At 43.2% G+C, this 18372-nt stretch overlaps 3 protein-coding genes across 8 annotated transcripts; 1 reads left to right on the top strand and 2 right to left on the bottom strand.

Annotated features, from left to right (window-relative positions):
* Positions 1-1755: 1755 nt before the first annotated feature.
* Sam-S (S-adenosylmethionine Synthetase) lies at positions 1756-8924 on the bottom strand. 5 transcript variants are annotated; one of them, XM_017082553.4, is made up of 7 exons: positions 8777-8924; positions 7804-8025; positions 5950-6027; positions 5457-5579; positions 4269-4381; positions 2892-3571; positions 1756-2817 (listed from the first exon to the last, which is right to left on the bottom strand). In XM_017082553.4, exons 2-7 carry the CDS (start codon positions 7925-7927, stop codon positions 2709-2711), a joined length of 1227 nt encoding a protein of 408 aa, XP_016938042.1. In that variant the 5' UTR covers positions 7928-8025; positions 8777-8924; the 3' UTR covers positions 1756-2708. The 5 variants fall into 5 exon arrangements, with proteins under 5 accessions (XP_016938042.1, XP_016938051.1, XP_016938035.1 ...); XM_017082562.4 differs by lacking the exon at positions 8777-8924 and adding an exon at positions 8507-8666; XM_017082546.4 differs by lacking the exons at positions 4269-4381; positions 8777-8924 and adding exons at positions 5217-5329; positions 8382-8541.
* A 1011-nt stretch (positions 8925-9935) lies between these two features.
* On the top strand, positions 9936-12623 carry Nhe1 (Na[+]/H[+] hydrogen exchanger 1). Its single transcript, XM_017082527.3, has 5 exons — positions 9936-10714; positions 10768-11171; positions 11228-11292; positions 11353-11684; positions 11740-12623. Exons 1-5 carry the CDS (start codon positions 10044-10046, stop codon positions 12212-12214), a joined length of 1947 nt encoding a protein of 648 aa, XP_016938016.2. The 5' UTR covers positions 9936-10043; the 3' UTR covers positions 12215-12623.
* Creld (Cysteine rich with EGF like domains) lies at positions 12529-14633 on the bottom strand. Of its 2 annotated transcripts, none has more exons than XM_017082582.4 (3): positions 14093-14633; positions 13347-13775; positions 12529-12863 (listed from the first exon to the last, which is right to left on the bottom strand). In XM_017082582.4, the coding sequence occupies exons 1-3, from the start codon at positions 14547-14549 to the stop codon at positions 12799-12801; spliced, it is 951 nt and encodes a 316-aa protein (XP_016938071.2). In that variant the 5' UTR covers positions 14550-14633; the 3' UTR covers positions 12529-12798. The 2 variants fall into 2 exon arrangements, with proteins under 2 accessions (XP_016938071.2, XP_016938062.2); XM_017082573.4 differs by having other exon boundaries at positions 12529-13265; positions 14093-14632.
* Between the last annotated feature and the right edge of the window lie 3739 nt (positions 14634-18372).

Raw genomic sequence — 18372 nt, 5'->3', positions numbered from 1 at the left:
TAGTTTTAAGCGGGATTTTAGTGGACATTCTAAACCTCGAAGTAACCCATGTTATATAAAGTTTAAAACAAGTATGGGCAAAGTGATATGTACAACTTAATCCTTGGATAAATATTATATTTTTGGGATAAAAAATAGTTTTAGGAAGCCATTATATTCATTTATCAATAGACAAAAAACATACAAATAAAGAAGAGCAAAATAGTTTATTAAGTTTGTTCCTACAGCCTAAAACTATGCTGCCAGAAAAGACGACAAGCCCAAAAAGATCACCACTATTAATAATAATACGTCCAAAAGTTGACAAAATTAGATTGATTTTGGGATGATTATCAAAGTCCTTTCGAAATCGATTTGAATCTAGTCCAATGATTATTTCATGAAATATATAATATAAACATTTACCTGGTCTTCGGAGAGTGTTCTTGTCTTCTGATACAGCTGAACATTTATTTGTCTCCATGTACGAGTACTACCCACCGTTATTCTTTGTGCTTGTGTAATTATAATGCCAAATAGTCGATCACAAATACGCATTTCCATATTCGTATGTATGTAGTAGTGGATTTGAGTTTTTGTTGTGCCCGAGGCTTTTCGCAGCGACTCTTCTCCTGTTCTTACACAGAAATCTTCGATGAGCAGATATGTGGTTCTGATTGGGGCTGGGATCTCACTGGGAAGCAATTGGGGCTCCGTCGCGGCAGAGACTCTTCTCTAGTGCTTATACAGAAACGCTCGACATGTATGTATATATTCTGGTTCGGGCTTTGCGCTTCCATGTACTGCTTTTGATGGAGACCCACAGGAAAGCGCAACAGGGGCTCCTGGCAAGCTATTCTCCTTTTGCTTTATCACAATTAGATTGGAACTAGGCACACATAGTTATTTGATCCAGCTTAAATTTTGCCTTGCGAATGTAAATGGCGGGATTTTAGGAAATTTTGGTTGGTGCAGAAACATCGATGGAAACATCGATGCATCGATGTTTTTCAAATTTCTAAAAACATCGATGTTTTTTTGGGCCATCGATGTTTTTAGGGCCCTCACTGTTCGAAAGCACGCTAAAGGTTTGTAATGTGTTAATTTTTTCCTTAATAATAATATTTAATTAATTTGTATATATTCCAGCCACGTCATGCGAGTCAGAAAGAGCCTTTAGCAAGGCGGGCCAAATCATTTCAGATCGCCGTAGCCGGTTGAAGTCCGGTATCGTTGACCAACTTGTGTTTGTTAACAAGAATTATCATAGCTTTACAAAGTAATCCCTTTAGAATCTAAGATGATCTCAATGGAATGAACTTTTGTTTTTGTTTTTATTTTTTCATTTTTATTTCTTAGCATGTTACTTGAATAAATTAATTGTTTTTTTATTTTTAACACAAATTCCACCAATATTTTTAAAATTATATTTTATAATACAATTATAGAATCCATCGATGTTTTTTGAAAGAACATCGATGTGTGCAAACATCGATGTTTCTGCACCTCTATTAGTCGTTTTCGCCGGAACTTGCAGTGTATTAAAACTATCGATAGGCTTTGAAGCATTAGGAAATTTTAGCTGGGACTTTGCAGTATTTTAAATACCAAATTGTATGCATCCAAAGTTGGTGTTTTTAAACACTGCAAATTCGTTGGATAACGGCTATTTAAGACTTTAATTTGAATTCATGCCCTACTTGTACACTTATCAGTATAATAACAGAACACAATAAAGCTTTGTCAAAATAAGGTACGACTTCTGGAAACAAAGCATTTTTTAATTAAAACTGTCGGTTAAGTTTATTGCAATGATCATTGTCATGTGAAAGTTTGCTTGACTTGTACATATTTTAAATATTACAATATTTCAGATTTAACTATTATATGGGCGCCTCTTGCGGCCCTTGTGTCAAATACCAGAATCAGTTTGAACTGGATGACTGTTTAATTTGTCTGTTAATAAATTGCAACGCAAGACGCCGATCCTGTTGTTTTAGCAACAAAAACGTCCTGGTCTGTGCATACAGGTCTTGTATGCATTACAATCATTTTATCTGTATTTTTAATATATTTTTGTAAAGGAAAATACATTATCTTATGGTTGGTTGATTACAGAAAATACAAAGACAGTGTGTAATTTACATACAATCGAGTTGTTTAAAAACTTTTGGTTAAACATATACAACGCATACGACAACATATAGCAATATTAAAAGTTACAAAAATATGTGTACAATTAGGGCATGAGAATGGTGCACAATTTCTAGGCAGCGGATATTAGTTTTATACAATTTCAATAGATGCCAACTGAATTACATTGCAGGGTATTTGAAGGGCAGACTAACTACTTCTTCAATTTTTGTGATAACAAAACTGAGCGACTCTATACTATGTATATGTATAACTAAAGCTCATCAATTGTGTTGGAGCCCTCTATTAAGTATATATATGGGGGTAGTATGACGACTACAACTAGTGTTGTGTGAGAAGACTACACACATCAAATTGGTTTAAATTATATAGCGAAGAGCGCAGGTGCGGTAAGAAACGAAAGCCCAAAGCAGGACGCAGGCCGATGTGGCTGGCTTCCCGACTTTTAACTTTAAAAACGAAACTAAAAATTACGTTGGTGTTGTGGTTTCTATTGATGTTGACGCTGATGGCGATAACGATGTCTTCGACCTTTTAGCACATGGTGACTGCGGAAGCGGCGCGTCAGCGTCTAGTCAGTTGTCAGTCTCCAAAGGCTTTGCCTCCTCCCACGAGAAGCCGGCACGACCAAAGTGGCCATAAGTGCTGGTGCGCTGGTATATCGGCTGACGCAGGTTTAAGTCCCTGAGCACAAAATTATTGAAAATTAGTTATTGAGACTATATTGACGTATCTAGACTCTAGGGCTTTGCACTTACTTGACAATCTTGCCGGGCCTGAGGTCAAAGTTGCGCCGGATGATATCCAGAAGTTCCTTTTGTGACTTGTGGGATGTTCCGTAGTCGAACACGGTTATGGAAAGAGGCTCGGCAAGACCGATGGCGTACGAGACTTGGACCAGGCAGCGCTTGCACAGACCAGCTTTAACCAGTGACTTGGCCACCCAGCGGGCTGCATATGCTGCAGATCTGTCGACTTTGGTGAAATCCTTGCCAGAGAAGGCACCACCGCCGTGGGCGCCCCAACCTCCGTAGGTGTCCACAATGATTTTCCTGCCCGTTAGTCCGGCGTCACCCATTGGTCCACCGATGACAAAGAGGCCGCAGGGATTGATGTGCACAATGGTGTTGGCATCAATGTATTTGGCGGGAATGACAACTTTCACTACTTTCTCCATTACTTCCGAGCGCAGGGTCTCAAGCGAAATCTTCTCAGAGTGTTGCATGGACACTACGATGGTGTGGACCCGCTTGGGAACAGCTGATCCCTGATTAAATAGGTACTCGCAGGTGACTTGTGTCTTAGAATCGGGGCGAGCCCACCAGAAGACGTCCGAGCGACGCAGCTCAGCAATCTTCTCGTTCAGTTTGTGGGCCAACACGACCGTGAGGGGCATGCACTCCTCGGTCTCATCGGTGGCATATCCAAACATGATGCCCTGCAAAAATTGCATTTAACTTTAATAATGATCTTTTCTCATAAGCTCCAAGCAAAAGTAACCAAAACCAAAAAGTCAGTAGAGTTAGTGAAATAAAATACATGTGGGTTAGGAAATTTAAGGGCGAATCATGCATTAGGTAGAGATTGAAAAAGCTTTTGGTTCAGAGAACATAGAAATGCAACTAAACAGCCAAAATGTTGTGTTCTGTGATGAATAAGCGGTAGTGTGCTTTGGTTTTGTGCATTTGTTATTTGAAACAGTTGTATACGCTGAAGAAATTAAAGGTAAATCATATTTCCGTAATTTACTGATTGAACAACGAATAGATTTTGCAGCTTCAAATAACAATCAGGGCAACATAATGTTAGGTTGGAGGGGAGGTGAAATTGCTAGAACAATATTGCAGCGCTACATATGGTACTAAACTAAATATGAATTCGAAACTAAATAGTGGTACAGTCGTCATACACTCTTCCGATTAGTTACGAAAATATATTAAGGAAACAATAAACACAAATTTTACAAGTGGCGTAAAACCCCCTCCAAAGAGCCTATAAACGCCCAACCACCGTGAATATCTGATCCGTAACCAATTGGCGATCTATAGAAGAACATATTATGCGTCGCTCTTTGGAAAGGGTCTACGATCCCGGCCTGCCGAGACTGTCAGTGCGTTACTGCTTCTAATTCACACCTGATCTCCGGCACCGATTTCTTCCTCGGCGCGGTTGACATGCACTCCGGCAGCGATTTCGGGCGATTGTTGATCCAATGCCAAGAGGACGTTGCACGTTTTAAAATCGAAACCTTTTGTGAGTTTCGAACCGCGATTGCAAATTGCACAATATCGTTTAAAATATGGTATTGGTTTGTATCGTGTTTTGTTAAATATGAAACGAGAGAGAAAGATAAAAGAAAAGAGCGCAGCAATGTTGCACACACACAGGAAAATGTCTGTAAGTAATGTTTATAATATGATTTGCATCACCCTATTATTCTAGATTATAAGTAAATGTTCATATACAAAATTAGCTCATGTTTTCTTTATCAGGACTCCTTTGCAATAAGCTGATGTCTGATGAAATTGGTTGTACCGTAGCCTAGGAAGCCTTTCGGTCTTCTTTGATAGGGGAACACATGCCGCATGCAAGACTTCGTTTTCGCTGGGTACCTTAAAACGTCAACTAACATATTCTTAATGATTACAAAAATCTTTCGATGGATTAGGTAGAATGCAATTTATGTGGTTAGAAAACCCGCAGTATAATTGAAATGTGTCGTGTGTTATGTATTTCAGCAGAAGCTGATTTGCTCGAGGTGCACCTTTTAACTTGTTATCTGCAGATTGCTATTGAATAATTAAATCTATTTATAAATATGGGATCGATTCCATTTTCATATCAAATGGACGCTGTTAAATATTTTTTGGTCTGTTGTGAAATAAATGAATTCTCCTAATATTCATCTGCTGGTAATGATAAAGGTGAAACCCTCGTTGGCCTGTGAGCTAGCCAAGTTAATGTGGGAAAGATACGGTTTGAGGGGAACACTTAACAAAATGAAAACGAAACGAACGAACGCACACACACTCTCCGCATCACTTAGTGCTAGGCGGTAGAAGAACGGATAAGCTTTGCTGTACCTGGTCACCAGCGCCGACGTCGTCTTCTTCGCGGTTGATGTGCACGCCGTTGGCAATGTTGGGCGACTGCTGCTCGATTGCGACAAGCAGATTTAGGGTCTTCCAATCGAAACCTTTTTGATTTTGATTTGATTTTATGGTGATTTAATATTGGGTATACAAATGTGTACGTATTTTCGACGTGAGGAACGAATCCTGGAACCCGCCCACAAATAATTGATATACTTAGTAGACACTTACCCTTGGAGGAGTCATCGTAGCCAATGTGCTGCACTGTCTCACGAACAACTTTCTGATAGTCGACTACGGCCTTTGATGTGATCTCGCCGCATAGCAGGATCATGCCAGTCTTGGCGACGGTTTCTGTATAAGACAAGATGAATAGGTTTAAGTTTTCCTTTAATGGCAAAGCCAGCCTCTCCAGTAAATCTTTAAAACCTTCCCATCGCCTTGCAGATCGGTTCGCCTTGTTTATTTATGCTGGCCATCGAATAAGCCGACTTCCAAAAGCTTGGCACACGCGACGATTGCTGCGCCAATGTTTACTTTACGGATGAGTTTATTTATGGTCTGCCACCCTTAAAGACAAATATGTTCTTTCGGCGCCCTTTTGTCGAGTTTGTATTAGAAACCGATTTCGGGAGACTCAAAGAGGTCAGTAGCCTTGGTGTTTGGGATTTCAGTTTATAGATTTACCGGGCAGACATGGTTTCCTGGATTCTTTAGGACTTACCGCACGCCACTTTTGCGTTGGGATCCTGCTTTAGATGGGCGTCCAAGATAGCGTCGCTGATTTGGTCGCACATTTTGTCTGCAAAAAGAGAGGAGAAGGTTAGTACAGATACGATAATGTGTACCGCCAAGCACCCGGGGCAGTAGAAGGAGCAGTGTTTGTGCCAAATACACACGCGCTGCCCCAACGATTGTCGCCGCCTAGGCGAGACAGAAAAAATTGCCAGGCCATGCGATTTATTTTAATTTTCAGTCTGCGATTGCCAGCGAAATTCAATGCCACTTTATGTCTATAACTCAGAACAAGAGCCTAAGGCAATGATGGCGTTTGCTCAAACAAAATATGATGGAATTCAATGCCGAATCGCGCTTGGAATCCTTTGACTCGAATTCATCCGATACCAGTCGCGTTGCCAACGCTTTGTCCCGAAACATGTCGCGTAATCGGAGCCCTTCGACTTTCGGCAGCTTTCCGTGGAAACAGCGTTATTGAACTTAAACATTGCGTCAGCAATGGGCTCGTGAATTGGCAAAACTGTAAAAGTGTTGACTCATATAAATGGCGATGCGTCTCGATTTCGCCTGGGAAAATTATTGCAAAGATGTAGGTAAGAGTGGTTTAATTTAGGGTTTCGAGGAAGCAACTCCGAGATGGAAAAATACTTCCCCATTTCCGTATAGATACGTTCCCAATGTAACAAGCCCGTCACTCAATCGTTACAGGAAGACAGGTGAAATTAATGTCAACCCTTCAGGGTGTAGTCTTTTGGGTAGCTTTCGACCCTTATCTACAAGCAGAGCTGTCGAGGCTGGCTTGCCAAGCCGACTTAATTAGCATTATAAAATATAGAATGGTAAAAGTAATCAATGCGTAGTATAAAAGGTCGCTCCCCTTATCGGCAGCTGTTGTCAAATACATTCGTTTGCTGGTCGGTCCCGCTGATATAAACAAACTCTGGCAGCGGCAAAAAGCCCGAGCTCGAGCGAAACACGTGGTTGGCATTTCGCCGGAAAGATAAGCTTTGAAAGCGGACTCGTGGAGCGCCACAAAGTCAACGTGGGTTTGTTTTAGTTTGGCCCTTGTTTTGATCGCCTTCTACGAACAAGTGTACGAGTACATAAGCAGCGCTGAGGAGCGCAGAGAATGCTCCCAGCGGCCAGCTCCCAACGAGCTCGAAGCACATGGTGCGCATGACGCAGATTCCCCGAAAGTGTGAGAGCCGCAAACGATAAAGAACCAGTCTATAAATTGCGTTGGACCCACAAGCACAAGGTTTGGCACCGCCGCTGTGCGGGGCTCTCAAGAGTGGCCAGCTGTTCTACGAGGGCCCAGGTTGCCGGCTGCGGCACCTGACGATGCAGCGAAGAATCCGAGTCCCAGGAATAAAAAGTACATGAGATGCGTAACAAATCGCCCTTACTCTTGATGGGTTTTTCAGCGGTCCGGGGGAACACCACTCCATCATATCGCTGAGTAAACAAGCACGTTTTTCGCCGTTCGCTACCCTCTTTCCACTACTCAGCCGCTACAAAAGAAGCGCAAATTGGGTAGCAATCAACAAAGGTATGCGGCATAGCACTCCGTCGCCATTTTGTTAGATCTCAGACAGTAGGCGGTGGAGGTGTGGGAAAGGGAATGGCTGTAGAGGGGCTGAGGCTACAACCAGCTGGCCCTCAGAGCCTGGAGAAACGGTTCGGCTAGGCTATGAGCACCGCTTTTGCCATACGACGCAGACGTACATCCCTCAGTGCGACCGAATGTGCAATTTGCCTGTATCTGTATGCACGACGCACATGCAGAGGCACCAGCGGTATGATGCAATAGGAGGTGGCGCGGATGCAATGGAACACTCACCTGGATGGCCCTCGCCCACGGACTCGGAAGTGAACAGGAATGTGGCTCCGTCTTCCATGTCATAGGAGTTTCCATTGCTGCCGTTGCAGCCGTTGGCGCTGTGTCCGTTTGTCTTTTGCGGCATTTTGCTGGGGAGTTTGTAGTGTGTAGCTCGAAGCTTGTAGTTCTGAAGGAGGAGAAGGGCTTCAACGTGAGTTCCGGTCGGTTAAGTTGTTGGTGGAGCTGTGGGAAGAGAGAGAGAACAGGCCACATTAGCGGGAGCTAAAAAACGCTTGACGAAATTGATTTTCCGAACTCTCACAAAACACAGCTATTTTCGCATTTGCGGATCTGCGCTGCCCGCCGCCCCAAGGCTGTTGGGACTTTCCGGTTTTCGCACGCTTTTCGTACTGTGTATAGTTTTTTATATAATCGCTTTTCTTTTATGTACATTATGCTGCGTGTTTACCACGCAGTCGGGGGCGCTTCGCTCACGGCACGCACGTTGCGCGGGGTCAAAAGCAAACTAGTCGCTGGGCAAGTGGAGGCTGGTTTAAATGCGTGTTCGACTGGCTATTAGTTCAATAAATTATACACACTGATTCTGAGTTCTACTGGTTCAGCGACGGCAACCAAATCAGCGGCGCAGCCAACACACGTCCTATCTTGGTGACGGTTCTGTAGAAAAAGAGCGCACTCTTTTCACGGCTTTCTGACTTTATACCTCTAACGAGAGAGCGGGCTTCTGCCTATCGTCGCGAACGGGAGGGGGCGTTCTCTTCGGCTGACTCAGTACGTATTTTGGGGCTTATTTTGGCGCTCTTCGTGGGGGCCGCAAAACTTTCCTGGCGTTCTCGGGACTCTCAGACAATTTCACTTCATCAGCATCTCCACGTTTTTGCTATTGCATCAGCTGTTCCCCCGCCTAGCGTTGCCACCCCTCGCGGGAGTGAACTTGGTGGTTCCGATCTGGTTCCGGATCCTTCCTACTCACTTGGTTCTGATCAAAGGATTTCACGAGGTTCGGCTGAAGTCCGACTTGCTTCCTGCTCAACCTGAGCTCGACTGCGGTCGATTTTTAGAGGCGAGCCGTATTTATAAACTTGCGAAGCCAGCGTTTCGGAAGATGAGTCGGCAGGAAATAGGAGCTTATCAGAACAAAACTATGTGCCACCACGCCAGGCACCTATGTGTATATAGACTTTTCAGAATCTATTTAAATTTACTCTCTCTGCCTTGCCTATGTACACAAGTTCGGTTTTACATATTCGGCGATATTCTCAATCGCTATACGAAGCGCTATGCAAGGCGCCTTGTTAAGTGATGACTATTTGCTGAAATCCTAGCTTCCCCTCAACCTGGAGTGATTGACCCTTTCGGCTGGGTCATCCGACTCCCTCCGGTCAAGGGAAATCGTACACCAATTTAGGGGTTTCATACCATTCGTGCAATCTGTGCAATTGAAAAAGTGCTCACGTCATGGCACAAACAAGGTCTGCCAAGATCAAGGCGCTTGGTAATCAGCATGTAGATTTTAAAAATTCTAATACCCACTGAAATAACCGAAAACAGGAGGCTTCATTATCTTTTAAATTAGGTGTGACCAGTGACCCCCCGGGGCTCAAAGAAGATCGCGTGTGTCTAAAAAACAGTTGGGACAGATGTGCAAGCACACGTTTATTCTAGATCACAAATAGTACTTGCAGATGCTAGCTTGTGACACTGCATATACTTGCCATCAATTATATTGTCGTAGTGACTGAAATTTAAAGTAAGCCATTGGTGAATATTGTTTCTTTCAAGACAAGTACAATAATGTGGTTTTTACTCTAATAGGTTATGCAAATAAGTGATACTTACCTTTAAAATATCTATTTCGAAGAGGGTCTCAAACAATGTTTGACTGATTATTTTTCCTGACTTCATTTTGCTCACATCCAGTAAATCTGCACAAGAGCTATCAGCATCAGCCAGCTATGTGACCCCAACACCGAGTGACTCGGCACAAACACAGTTGATGATTAATATTCTTATTTGTGTAGTATAGTTCGCTTTAAAACAATTAAGCGCTATTACATGCACAATTTCCGTTTGAATATGAAGAAAGCTAGCGCCAGTTGACCGAAACGATGTGGCAACTCTACCCGATAAACGTCAGATAGGGCGATAAACAGCTGTTTGTGAAGGAAAACAAATTTAACAAATTGTGAAAAGTTAAATGCGAACGTTATTTACGACCACGTCACATCCCGTCGGTCAAAATGAGGTTTTGGCTACTTTGTAGTGCGGCCGCCCTTTTGGTCGTCTTTCAAGCGGCGGCGGACATCAGTGGCCCGGAGCTCCCCAACAACATCACAACCATTAACTCCACCTCGGTAGAAAGTAACAACTCCACTCACGCTTTGCCTGAAGTGTCAGCCAGCAGTCCTTCGGGGAACTTATCGCCCTCAACTGCTGCTCCTGGCAACGGAAGCACCACGAGGAAGGGTAACGCATCCTCAGTGGCCACGGAGCCACCGCTCATCGATTCCCATGCCGTCGAGCAGGAGCACAACTCCTCGCTGTCCTTGTTTTTCGTCATCTGCGTGATCATGCTGGGCATCCTGCTGATCCACTCCATGCTGCAGACCGGATTCCAGTACCTGCCGGAGAGCATAGTGGTGGTCTTCCTGGGCGCCTTCATCGGTCTGTCGCTGAACGTGATGTCCGGACAAAATGGCAGCTGGAAGCGCGAGGAGGTCTTCTCGCCCATGGGCTTCTTTCTGGTGCTTCTACCGCCAATTATATTCGAGTCCGGCTACAATCTGCACAAGGGAAACTTTTTTCAGAACATCGGATCGATACTGGTGTTTGCCATATTCGGCACAACGATTTCTGCACTTGTCATCGGGGCGGGAATTTATCTGCTGGGACTGGCAGAGGTTGCGTTTCGGTATGTTAAATATTAATTACCAGCTATTACAGGCTAATGTCCGCCTATTTTAGGCTCAGCTTTTCGGAGTCCTTTGCGTTTGGGTCGCTTATCTCCGCTGTGGATCCTGTCGCAACTGTGGCCATTTTCCATGCCCTGGACGTGGACCCCATTCTCAACATGTTGGTGTTCGGTGAGAGCATCCTGAACGACGCCATATCGATTGTCCTGACCGCCTCCATCACCCAATCGGCCAATGCAAATGCTGAGGCCAGCACTGGGGAGGCCATGTTCAGTGCATTAAAGACTTTCTGCGCCATGTTCTTCGCTTCGGCGGGCATTGGAGTCATCTTCGCCCTGATATCGGCACTACTCCTCAAGCACATAGATTTGCGAAAGCATCCGTCCCTGGAGTTTGCCATGATGCTTATGTTTACCTACGCCCCCTACGTTTTGGCCGAGGGAATACATCTAAGCGGTATATCAGTGTTTCTGACTTAATCCAATCCCGATATAATAATTATTTTCCAACAGGTATCATGGCCATACTATTTTGTGGAATCGTCATGTCTCACTACACGCATTTTAACCTATCCACTGTGAGGCATTAGAATAATAATATTACTTTTACGTATATTGTTAACACGTTATCGTCGCAGGTCACTCAAATCACCATGCAACAGACGATGAGGACACTGGCTTTTATAGCTGAAACATGCGTTTTTGCTTATCTGGGCTTGGCAATTTTTTCGTTTAAGCACCAAGTAGAACTATCTTTTGTTATATGGGCAATAGTACTCTGCCTAATTGGACGCGCCTGCAACATTTTCCCGCTAGCGTTCTTGGTCAACAAATTCCGCGAGCATAAGATCAACAACAAGATGCAGTTCATCATGTGGTTTTCAGGCCTACGCGGGGCCATTTCATACGCACTGTCTTTACACTTAAACCTCGACAGCCAGGAGAAGCGCCACGTCATTATAACAACTACGTAAGTGGGTCCGGCTTGCAAAAAATATCAAGTCATTAAAAAATTAATATTTCAGACTGATCATCGTGCTGTTTACCACACTAGTATTGGGCGGCTCAACGATGCCACTGCTAAAATATCTTAAGCCCGGCAAGAAACGCCGCACACGTGGCTCCATGCGCAATACCCCTGAGGAGGGAGGCCGTCGCAGTGGCAGCGGCCGAAAGCGGTCGAAGTCTATTTCCCTGTCGAAGACCCGTGAGTGGGGCCAGGCAATCGACTCGGAGCACCTGTCGGAGCTCACTGAGGAGGAGGACGTCACCTTCACACAGGCCCGCGATCGCTTTGGGCGCATGGATCGAAAGTACTTCATTCCGTTCTTTACGCGACGGTTCAACAGTCAGGAACTGCACGAATGCAAGTCGCAAATGGCCGACCTGACTAATAAGTGGTACCAAGCCATTCGCGTGAGTCCATTGGATTCGGATGAATCTGATGAAGAGATTGGGTTGGCGGCCAGCACAAGTCAGAGTCATCTGACGCGATCGTAGAAATTCGAGGGCTGTTTTGGGGAACTCTGGCTGTGTTGGGAAACTTGGGTGGCCAAAGAGAAGGATCGTATTTATTACTTAAGTTGTTCTAGGTAAAATTTATCGTTTTTATTTATACAATGGTGGTGGTGATTGTTAACTCGTCTATGTTATCCTTGTTCCAAAATGTTTGTTTGTTAGATCTACGTGCACTGAATTATCCGTATCTTGCTAGTTCCTTTATTTATCCGCTTCAAACAGTATTTCGTTGCACACAAAATTTGGTCTTCAAAATAGCAATTTGGACGTTACAAAAACAGACTAGGTCAGAAACGTATGTTTAAACTATTTATTGATACTTGAATGTATTTTATGACTGCATTTGTGATTTTGTACATTGAAACCAAATATAATATATATTTAAATGTGATACCAATAGCAAAATGTGGTTTTGACCGGCTTGGTGAAATAAAATTTTTTGTGAAGGAAAACAATAACTTTTCTTAAATTCACTTTGGCAATAGAATTTATAATTACATATCAATGGTAATATTATTAACTATTAAACTAAAATTGACTACGAAAGGTGTGCGCTATGGAAACTGCTACAGTTCTTCGTGCGTGGACTCCTCACCGAGCTGATTCACCGTGGAATTTGAATCGCTGCTGACTGCAATCGAAGTACAAAAATCGTTAGAATGCTTAAGCAACTGCAACTGGTATTAATCAAGAATACTGATTATTAAAGCTCTCGTTCATCTTTATCAAAAAATAAACCTAACACTACCGCTCGATTTGTGTCTTCTAACCCGGCAGAGTTTGGCTTATAATGACTTCATGATCAGTTCCTCCAACTGCTTAGTGTCAATTTCGGGCTGGTGGCCACCTTCTGCCTCCGAGTTCATCCAGTACTCAGAAACGGCAATGTACACGGCCACCGCCGCCCCAACAATGCAACCCCAGGCAATGTGTGTGGAGCTCTGGAAGATGACGCAGGTGGCCACGCACATGCCGAAGTAAGTGAGCATTCGCGTATAGCTCACATAGTTGCTACGTTGCTCAGCAGAAAGGTCTTTTGTTGGTCGGAGGTGCAAGACATATGGTGGTAAATGCGTTGTTAAGAAGCAAATTGGTGTACATGTGTATTACTTACCGTGGCACTTGCCGTCCCTCAGCTCAAAGCCATCCGCACACTTCTTGCACATGTCCGGGCCATCGCCGTCGCAGCCATCGCAAGAGCGATCGCACTCCAGGCAACTAAAGGAGCCCTCATTGTTTACGCAGAACTGCTGCGGTCGGCAGGAATTCGGACGCTTTTGCTCCAGGCACTCATTTATGTCCACACACCCCGCTTCCGAGTCCATGCTCCACCCGTCCTTACACTTGCGGCAGTTTTTCGGACCACCTCCAGTGCAACCGCCATCGCCGCAGGCCACGTGGCACTGTGTACACAGTAATTTCTTCTCGTCACGGAAGGACTCGTAGTGCATCGATCCACACTCATTGCAGTTGGGTCCCGCATAGCCAGGATCACATTTGCACTTTCCGTTGCCTTTTCGAGTACCGGCTCCCTTGCATTTACCTGAAAAATAAAATGTCACATTTATAGCATTCATACAGAAGGACTTAATTACATAAAAACAGCCAGACAATTAAATCTGGTTGTCAGGAATTAAAAAAATTTATTAATTATAAATCTTGTAATGCAATAACTTGTGTACATCTGGTTATCCATTTCGTATAAACTGGCTTTTTAACTAATAAACTTGGTTGTCTTTATCGACTGGAGAACTCGCTCGGTTGTGGACTAAATACCTTTAATTAGTCTATACCGGCCGGTCGGGAGATTTAGTTTTGGGTTGGGGCTAAATTGAAATACCCTTGGAAATCAAACCATACCGTTTCCGCTGCAGTCGGTGCAGGGCTGGCAATCTGCTCCGTAGGTGTTCGGCGGACAGCAGACGGCCAGCTGGTCGATGCAAAGCCACGATTGCAGGTCGGGGCTCTTCGCCTGATTGTGGGTGAACCAGTCCTCCAGAAGCGCCTCGTGCTCATTGGCCAGATTGTGGCAGTGGTCCTTGCTTACCACTTCTGGGTCCGAGCATAGCTTCTCCTGAATCTCCACCAGCCGCACCTCGCTGTTTTTGTAGGATCGCAGCTTCTCCTCCTCCCAAGCCGTGTCCCCGCCCCCATGACCTCTTTTCGTGCGCTCCAGTCCTGCCTTAAAGGATCCAACTAACTGGCTGCAGGCCCTGCAGGGCGGAGGAACTGGCTTCTCGGACGAAAACGACGACGAGGCCATCGACAGGAACGCCAGGAATGCCAGCGTGGCGAGCCAACAGTCCTTGACTCTCATAATCTTTGAACTTTTGCGTTTTTTAGCCGGCGAATATTCTTAAGTTTACGTGTAATTTGAGCCGACACTATCGATTGGTCTGAGAACATCGATAGATACCTCACGCACACGTTGCAAATACCGATAGCCCGCGCGCGATTCGGTAAAAGCCTGTTCAGACAGACTCACTAAAAATGACCCCATCCTAGTCATGGGAACTACGAAAAATTCCAAGATAAAAATTGGTTAAAAACTTGAACCCCGTCTTGAAGAAAAACTTGAATGCAGGACGTTAGAGAATTTAACCACAAACTCATAGAGGTATCCCACGTCCAAATCGAAACCCAAATACTGAAGTAATGGAATATAGAACTGGAGTTTTGGGTTCCAATTTTAATAGTTATGGGAACTACTGAAAATTTCAGCATAAAAATGGGTTAAGAACTTGACACTCGCCTTGAAGAAAAACTTGAATGCAGAACGTTAGAAAATTTAACCACGAACCCATAGAGGTATACCACGTCCAAATCGGAATCCAAATACTGAAGTTATGGAGTCTCGATCTGGAGTTTTGGGTTCCAATTTTTATAGACATGGGAACTTTGGAAAATTCCAACATGAAAATGGGTTAAAAACTCGACCCTCGTCTTGAAGAAAAACTTGAATGCAGAACGTTAGAGAATTTAAACACGAATTCATAGAGGTATCCCACGTCCAAATCGGAACCCAAATACTGAAGTTATGGAATCTAGAACTGGAGTTTTAGGTTCCAATTTTGATAGTCATGGGAACTACGGAAAATTCCAGCATGAAAATGGGTTGAAAACTTGACCTTCGTCTTGAAGAAAAGCTTAAATGCAGAACGTTAGAGAATTTAACCACGAATTCATAGAGGTATCCCACGTCCAAATCGGAACCCAAATACTGAAGTTATGGAATCTCGAACTGGAGTTTTGGGTTCCAAATTTGATAGTCATGGTAACTACGGAAAATTCCAGCATGAAAATGGGTAGAAAACTTGACCCTCGTCTTGAAGAAAAATTTGAATGCAGGACGTTAGAGAATTCAACCACGAACTCATAAAGGTATCCCACGTCCAAATCGGAATCCAAATACTGAAGTTATGGAGTCTCGATCTGGAGTTTTGGGTTCCAATTTTTATAGACACGGGAACTTTGGAAAATTCCAACATGAAAATGGGTTAAAAACTCGACCCTCGTCTTGAAGAAAAACTTGAATGCAGGAGCTTAGAGAATTCAACCACAAACTCATAGAGGTATCCCACGTACAAATCGGAATACAAAAACTGAAGTTATGGAATCTAGAACTGGAGTTTTGGGTTCCAAATTTGATAGTCATGGTAACTACGGAAAATTCCAGCATGAAAATGGGTAGAAAACTTGACCCTCGTCCTGAAGAAAAACTTAAATGCAGAACGTTAGAGAATTTAACCACGAATTCATGGAGGAATCCCACGTCCAAATCGGAATCCAAATACTGAAGTTATGGAATCTCGATCTGGAGTTTTGGGCTCCAATTTTTATAGACACGGGAACTTTGGAAAATTCCAACATGAAAATGGGTTAAAAACTCGACCCTCGTCTTGAAGAAAAACTTAAATGCAGAACGTTAGAGAATTTAACCACGAACTCATAGAGGTATCCCACGTCCAAATCGGAACCCAAATACTGAAGTTATGGAATCTCGATCTGGAGTTTTGGGCTCCAATTTTTATAGACATGGGAACTTTGGAAAATTCCAACATGAAAATGGGTTAAAAACTCGACCCTCGTCTTGAAGAAAAACTTGAATGCAGAACGTTAGAAAATTTAACCACGAAGTCATAGAGGTATCCCACGTCCAAATCGGAATCCAAATACTGAAGTTATGGAGTCTCGATCTGGAGTTTTGGGTTCCAAATTTGATAGTCATGGTAACTACGGAAAATTCCAGCATGAAAATGGGTAGAAAACTTGACCCTCGTCTTGAAGAAAAATTTGAATGCAGGACGTTAGAGAATTCAACCACGAACCCATAGAGGTATCCCACGTCCAAATCGGAATCCAAATACTGAAGTTATGGAGTCTCGATCTGGAGTTTTGGGTTCCAATTTTTATAGACATGGGAACTTTGGAAAATTCCAACATGAAAATGGGTTAAAAACTCGACCCTCGTCTTGAAGAAAAACTTGAATGCATAACGTTAGAGAATTTAAACACGAATTCATAGAGGTATCCCACGTCCAAATCGGAACCAAATACTGAAGTTATGGAATCTAGAACTGGAGTTTTGGGTTCCAATTTTGATAGTCATGGGAACTACGGAAAATTCCAGCATGAAAATGGGTTGAAAACTTGACCCTCGTCTTGAAGAAAAACTTAAATGCAGAACGTTAGAGAACTTAACCACGAACTCATAGAGGTATCCCACGTCCAAATCGGAATCCAAAAACTGAAGTTATGGAGTCTCGATCTGGAGTTTTGGGTTCCAATTTTTATAGACATGGGAACTTTGGAAAATTCCAACATGAAAATGGGTTAAAAACTCGACCCTCGTCTTGAAGAAAAACTTGAATGCATAACGTTAGAGAATTTAAACACGAATTCATAGAGGTATCCCACGTCCAAATCGGAACCAAATACTGAAGTTATGGAATCTAGAACTGGAGTTTTGGGTTCCAATTTTGATAGTCATGGGAACTACGGAAAATTCCAGCATGAAAATGGGTTGAAAACTTGACCCTCGTCTTGAAGAAAAACTTAAATGCAGAACGTTAGAGAACTTAACCACGAACTCATAGAGGTATCCCACGTCCAAATCGGAATCCAAAAACTGAAGTTATGGAGTTTAGAAGTGGAGTTTTGGGTTCCAATTTTGATAGTCATGGGAACTACGGAAAATTCCAACATGAAAATGGGCTAAAAACTTGACCCTCGTGTTGAAGGAAAACTTGAATGCAGAACATTAGAGAAATCAACCACGAACTCATAGAGGTATCCCACGTCCAAATCGGAATCCAAATACTGAAGTTATGGAATCTCGATCTGGAGTTTTGGGCTCCAATTTTGATAGACATGGGAACTTTGGAAAATTCCAACATGAAAATGGGTTAAAAACTTGACCCTCGTCTTGAAGAAAAACTTGAATGGAGAACGATAGAGAATTCAACCACAAACTCATAGAGGTATCCCACGTTTAAATCGGAATCCAAAAACTGAAGTTATGGAATTTAGAAGTGGAGTTTTGGGTTCCAATTTTGATAGTCATGAGAACTACGGAAAATTCCAACATGAAAATGGTTAAAAACTTGACCCTCGTCTTGATGAAAAACTTGAATGCAGAAGGTTAGAGAATTCAACCACGAACTCATAGAGGTATCCCAGGTCCAAATCGGAATCCAAAAACTAAAGTTATGAAATCTAGAAGTGGAGTTTTGGGTTCCAATTTTGATAGTCATGGGAACTACGGAAAATTCCAACATGAGAATGGGTTAAAAACTTGACCCTCGTCTCGAAGAAAAACTTGAATGCAGAACGTTAGAAAATTCAACCGCAAACTCATAGAGGTATCCCACTTCCAAATCGGAATCCAAATACTGAAGTTATGGAATCTTGATCTGGAGTTTTGGGCTCCAATTTTTATAGACATGGGAACTTTGGAAAATTCCAACATGAAAATGGGTTAAAAACTCGACCCTCGTCTTAAAGAAAAACTTGAATGCAGAACGTTAGAAAATTTAACCACGAACTCATAAAGGTATCCCACGTCCAAATCGGAATCCAAATACTGAAGTTATGGAGTCTCGATCTGGAGTTTTGGGTTCCAATTTTTATAGACATGGGAA

This window comes from Drosophila suzukii, chromosome 2L (assembly GCF_043229965.1).
Source record: "Drosophila suzukii chromosome 2L, CBGP_Dsuzu_IsoJpt1.0, whole genome shotgun sequence".
Classification (NCBI taxonomy): Eukaryota; Metazoa; Arthropoda; class Insecta; order Diptera; family Drosophilidae; genus Drosophila; species Drosophila suzukii.
Note: the sequence above shows the minus strand (reverse complement) of the source record. Positions and strands in the feature narration are given on the sequence as shown.

What these genes read in the sequence shown, in the direction of transcription:
- Sam-S (XM_017082553.4), bottom strand. Translation starts at nt 7,927, where the DNA reads ATGCCGCAAAAGACAAACGGACACAGCGCCAACGGCTGCAACGGCAGC. An exon ending in CGTGGGCGAGGGCCATCCAG is followed by an intron (nt 6,028 to 7,803) that starts GTGAGTGTTCCA and finishes CTCTTTTTGCAG; the next exon opens with ACAAAATGTGCGACCAAATC. An exon ending in AGGCCCGGCAAGATTGTCAA is followed by an intron (nt 2,818 to 2,891) that starts GTAAGTGCAAAG and finishes TTTTGTGCTCAG; the next exon opens with GGACTTAAACCTGCGTCAGC.
- Nhe1 (XM_017082527.3), top strand. Translation starts at nt 10,044, where the DNA reads ATGAGGTTTTGGCTACTTTGTAGTGCGGCCGCCCTTTTGGTCGTCTTT. An exon ending in CGAGGGAATACATCTAAGCG is followed by an intron (nt 11,172 to 11,227) that starts GTATATCAGTGT and finishes ATTTTCCAACAG; the next exon opens with GTATCATGGCCATACTATTT. An exon ending in CACGTCATTATAACAACTAC is followed by an intron (nt 11,685 to 11,739) that starts GTAAGTGGGTCC and finishes TTAATATTTCAG; the next exon opens with ACTGATCATCGTGCTGTTTA.
- Creld (XM_017082573.4), bottom strand. Translation starts at nt 14,549, where the DNA reads ATGAGAGTCAAGGACTGTTGGCTCGCCACGCTGGCATTCCTGGCGTTC. An exon ending in CACCGACTGCAGCGGAAACG is followed by an intron (nt 13,776 to 14,092) that starts GTATGGTTTGAT and finishes TTTATTTTTCAG; the next exon opens with GTAAATGCAAGGGAGCCGGT. An exon ending in GAGGGACGGCAAGTGCCACG is followed by an intron (nt 13,266 to 13,346) that starts GTAAGTAATACA and finishes GACCAACAAAAG; the next exon opens with ACCTTTCTGCTGAGCAACGT.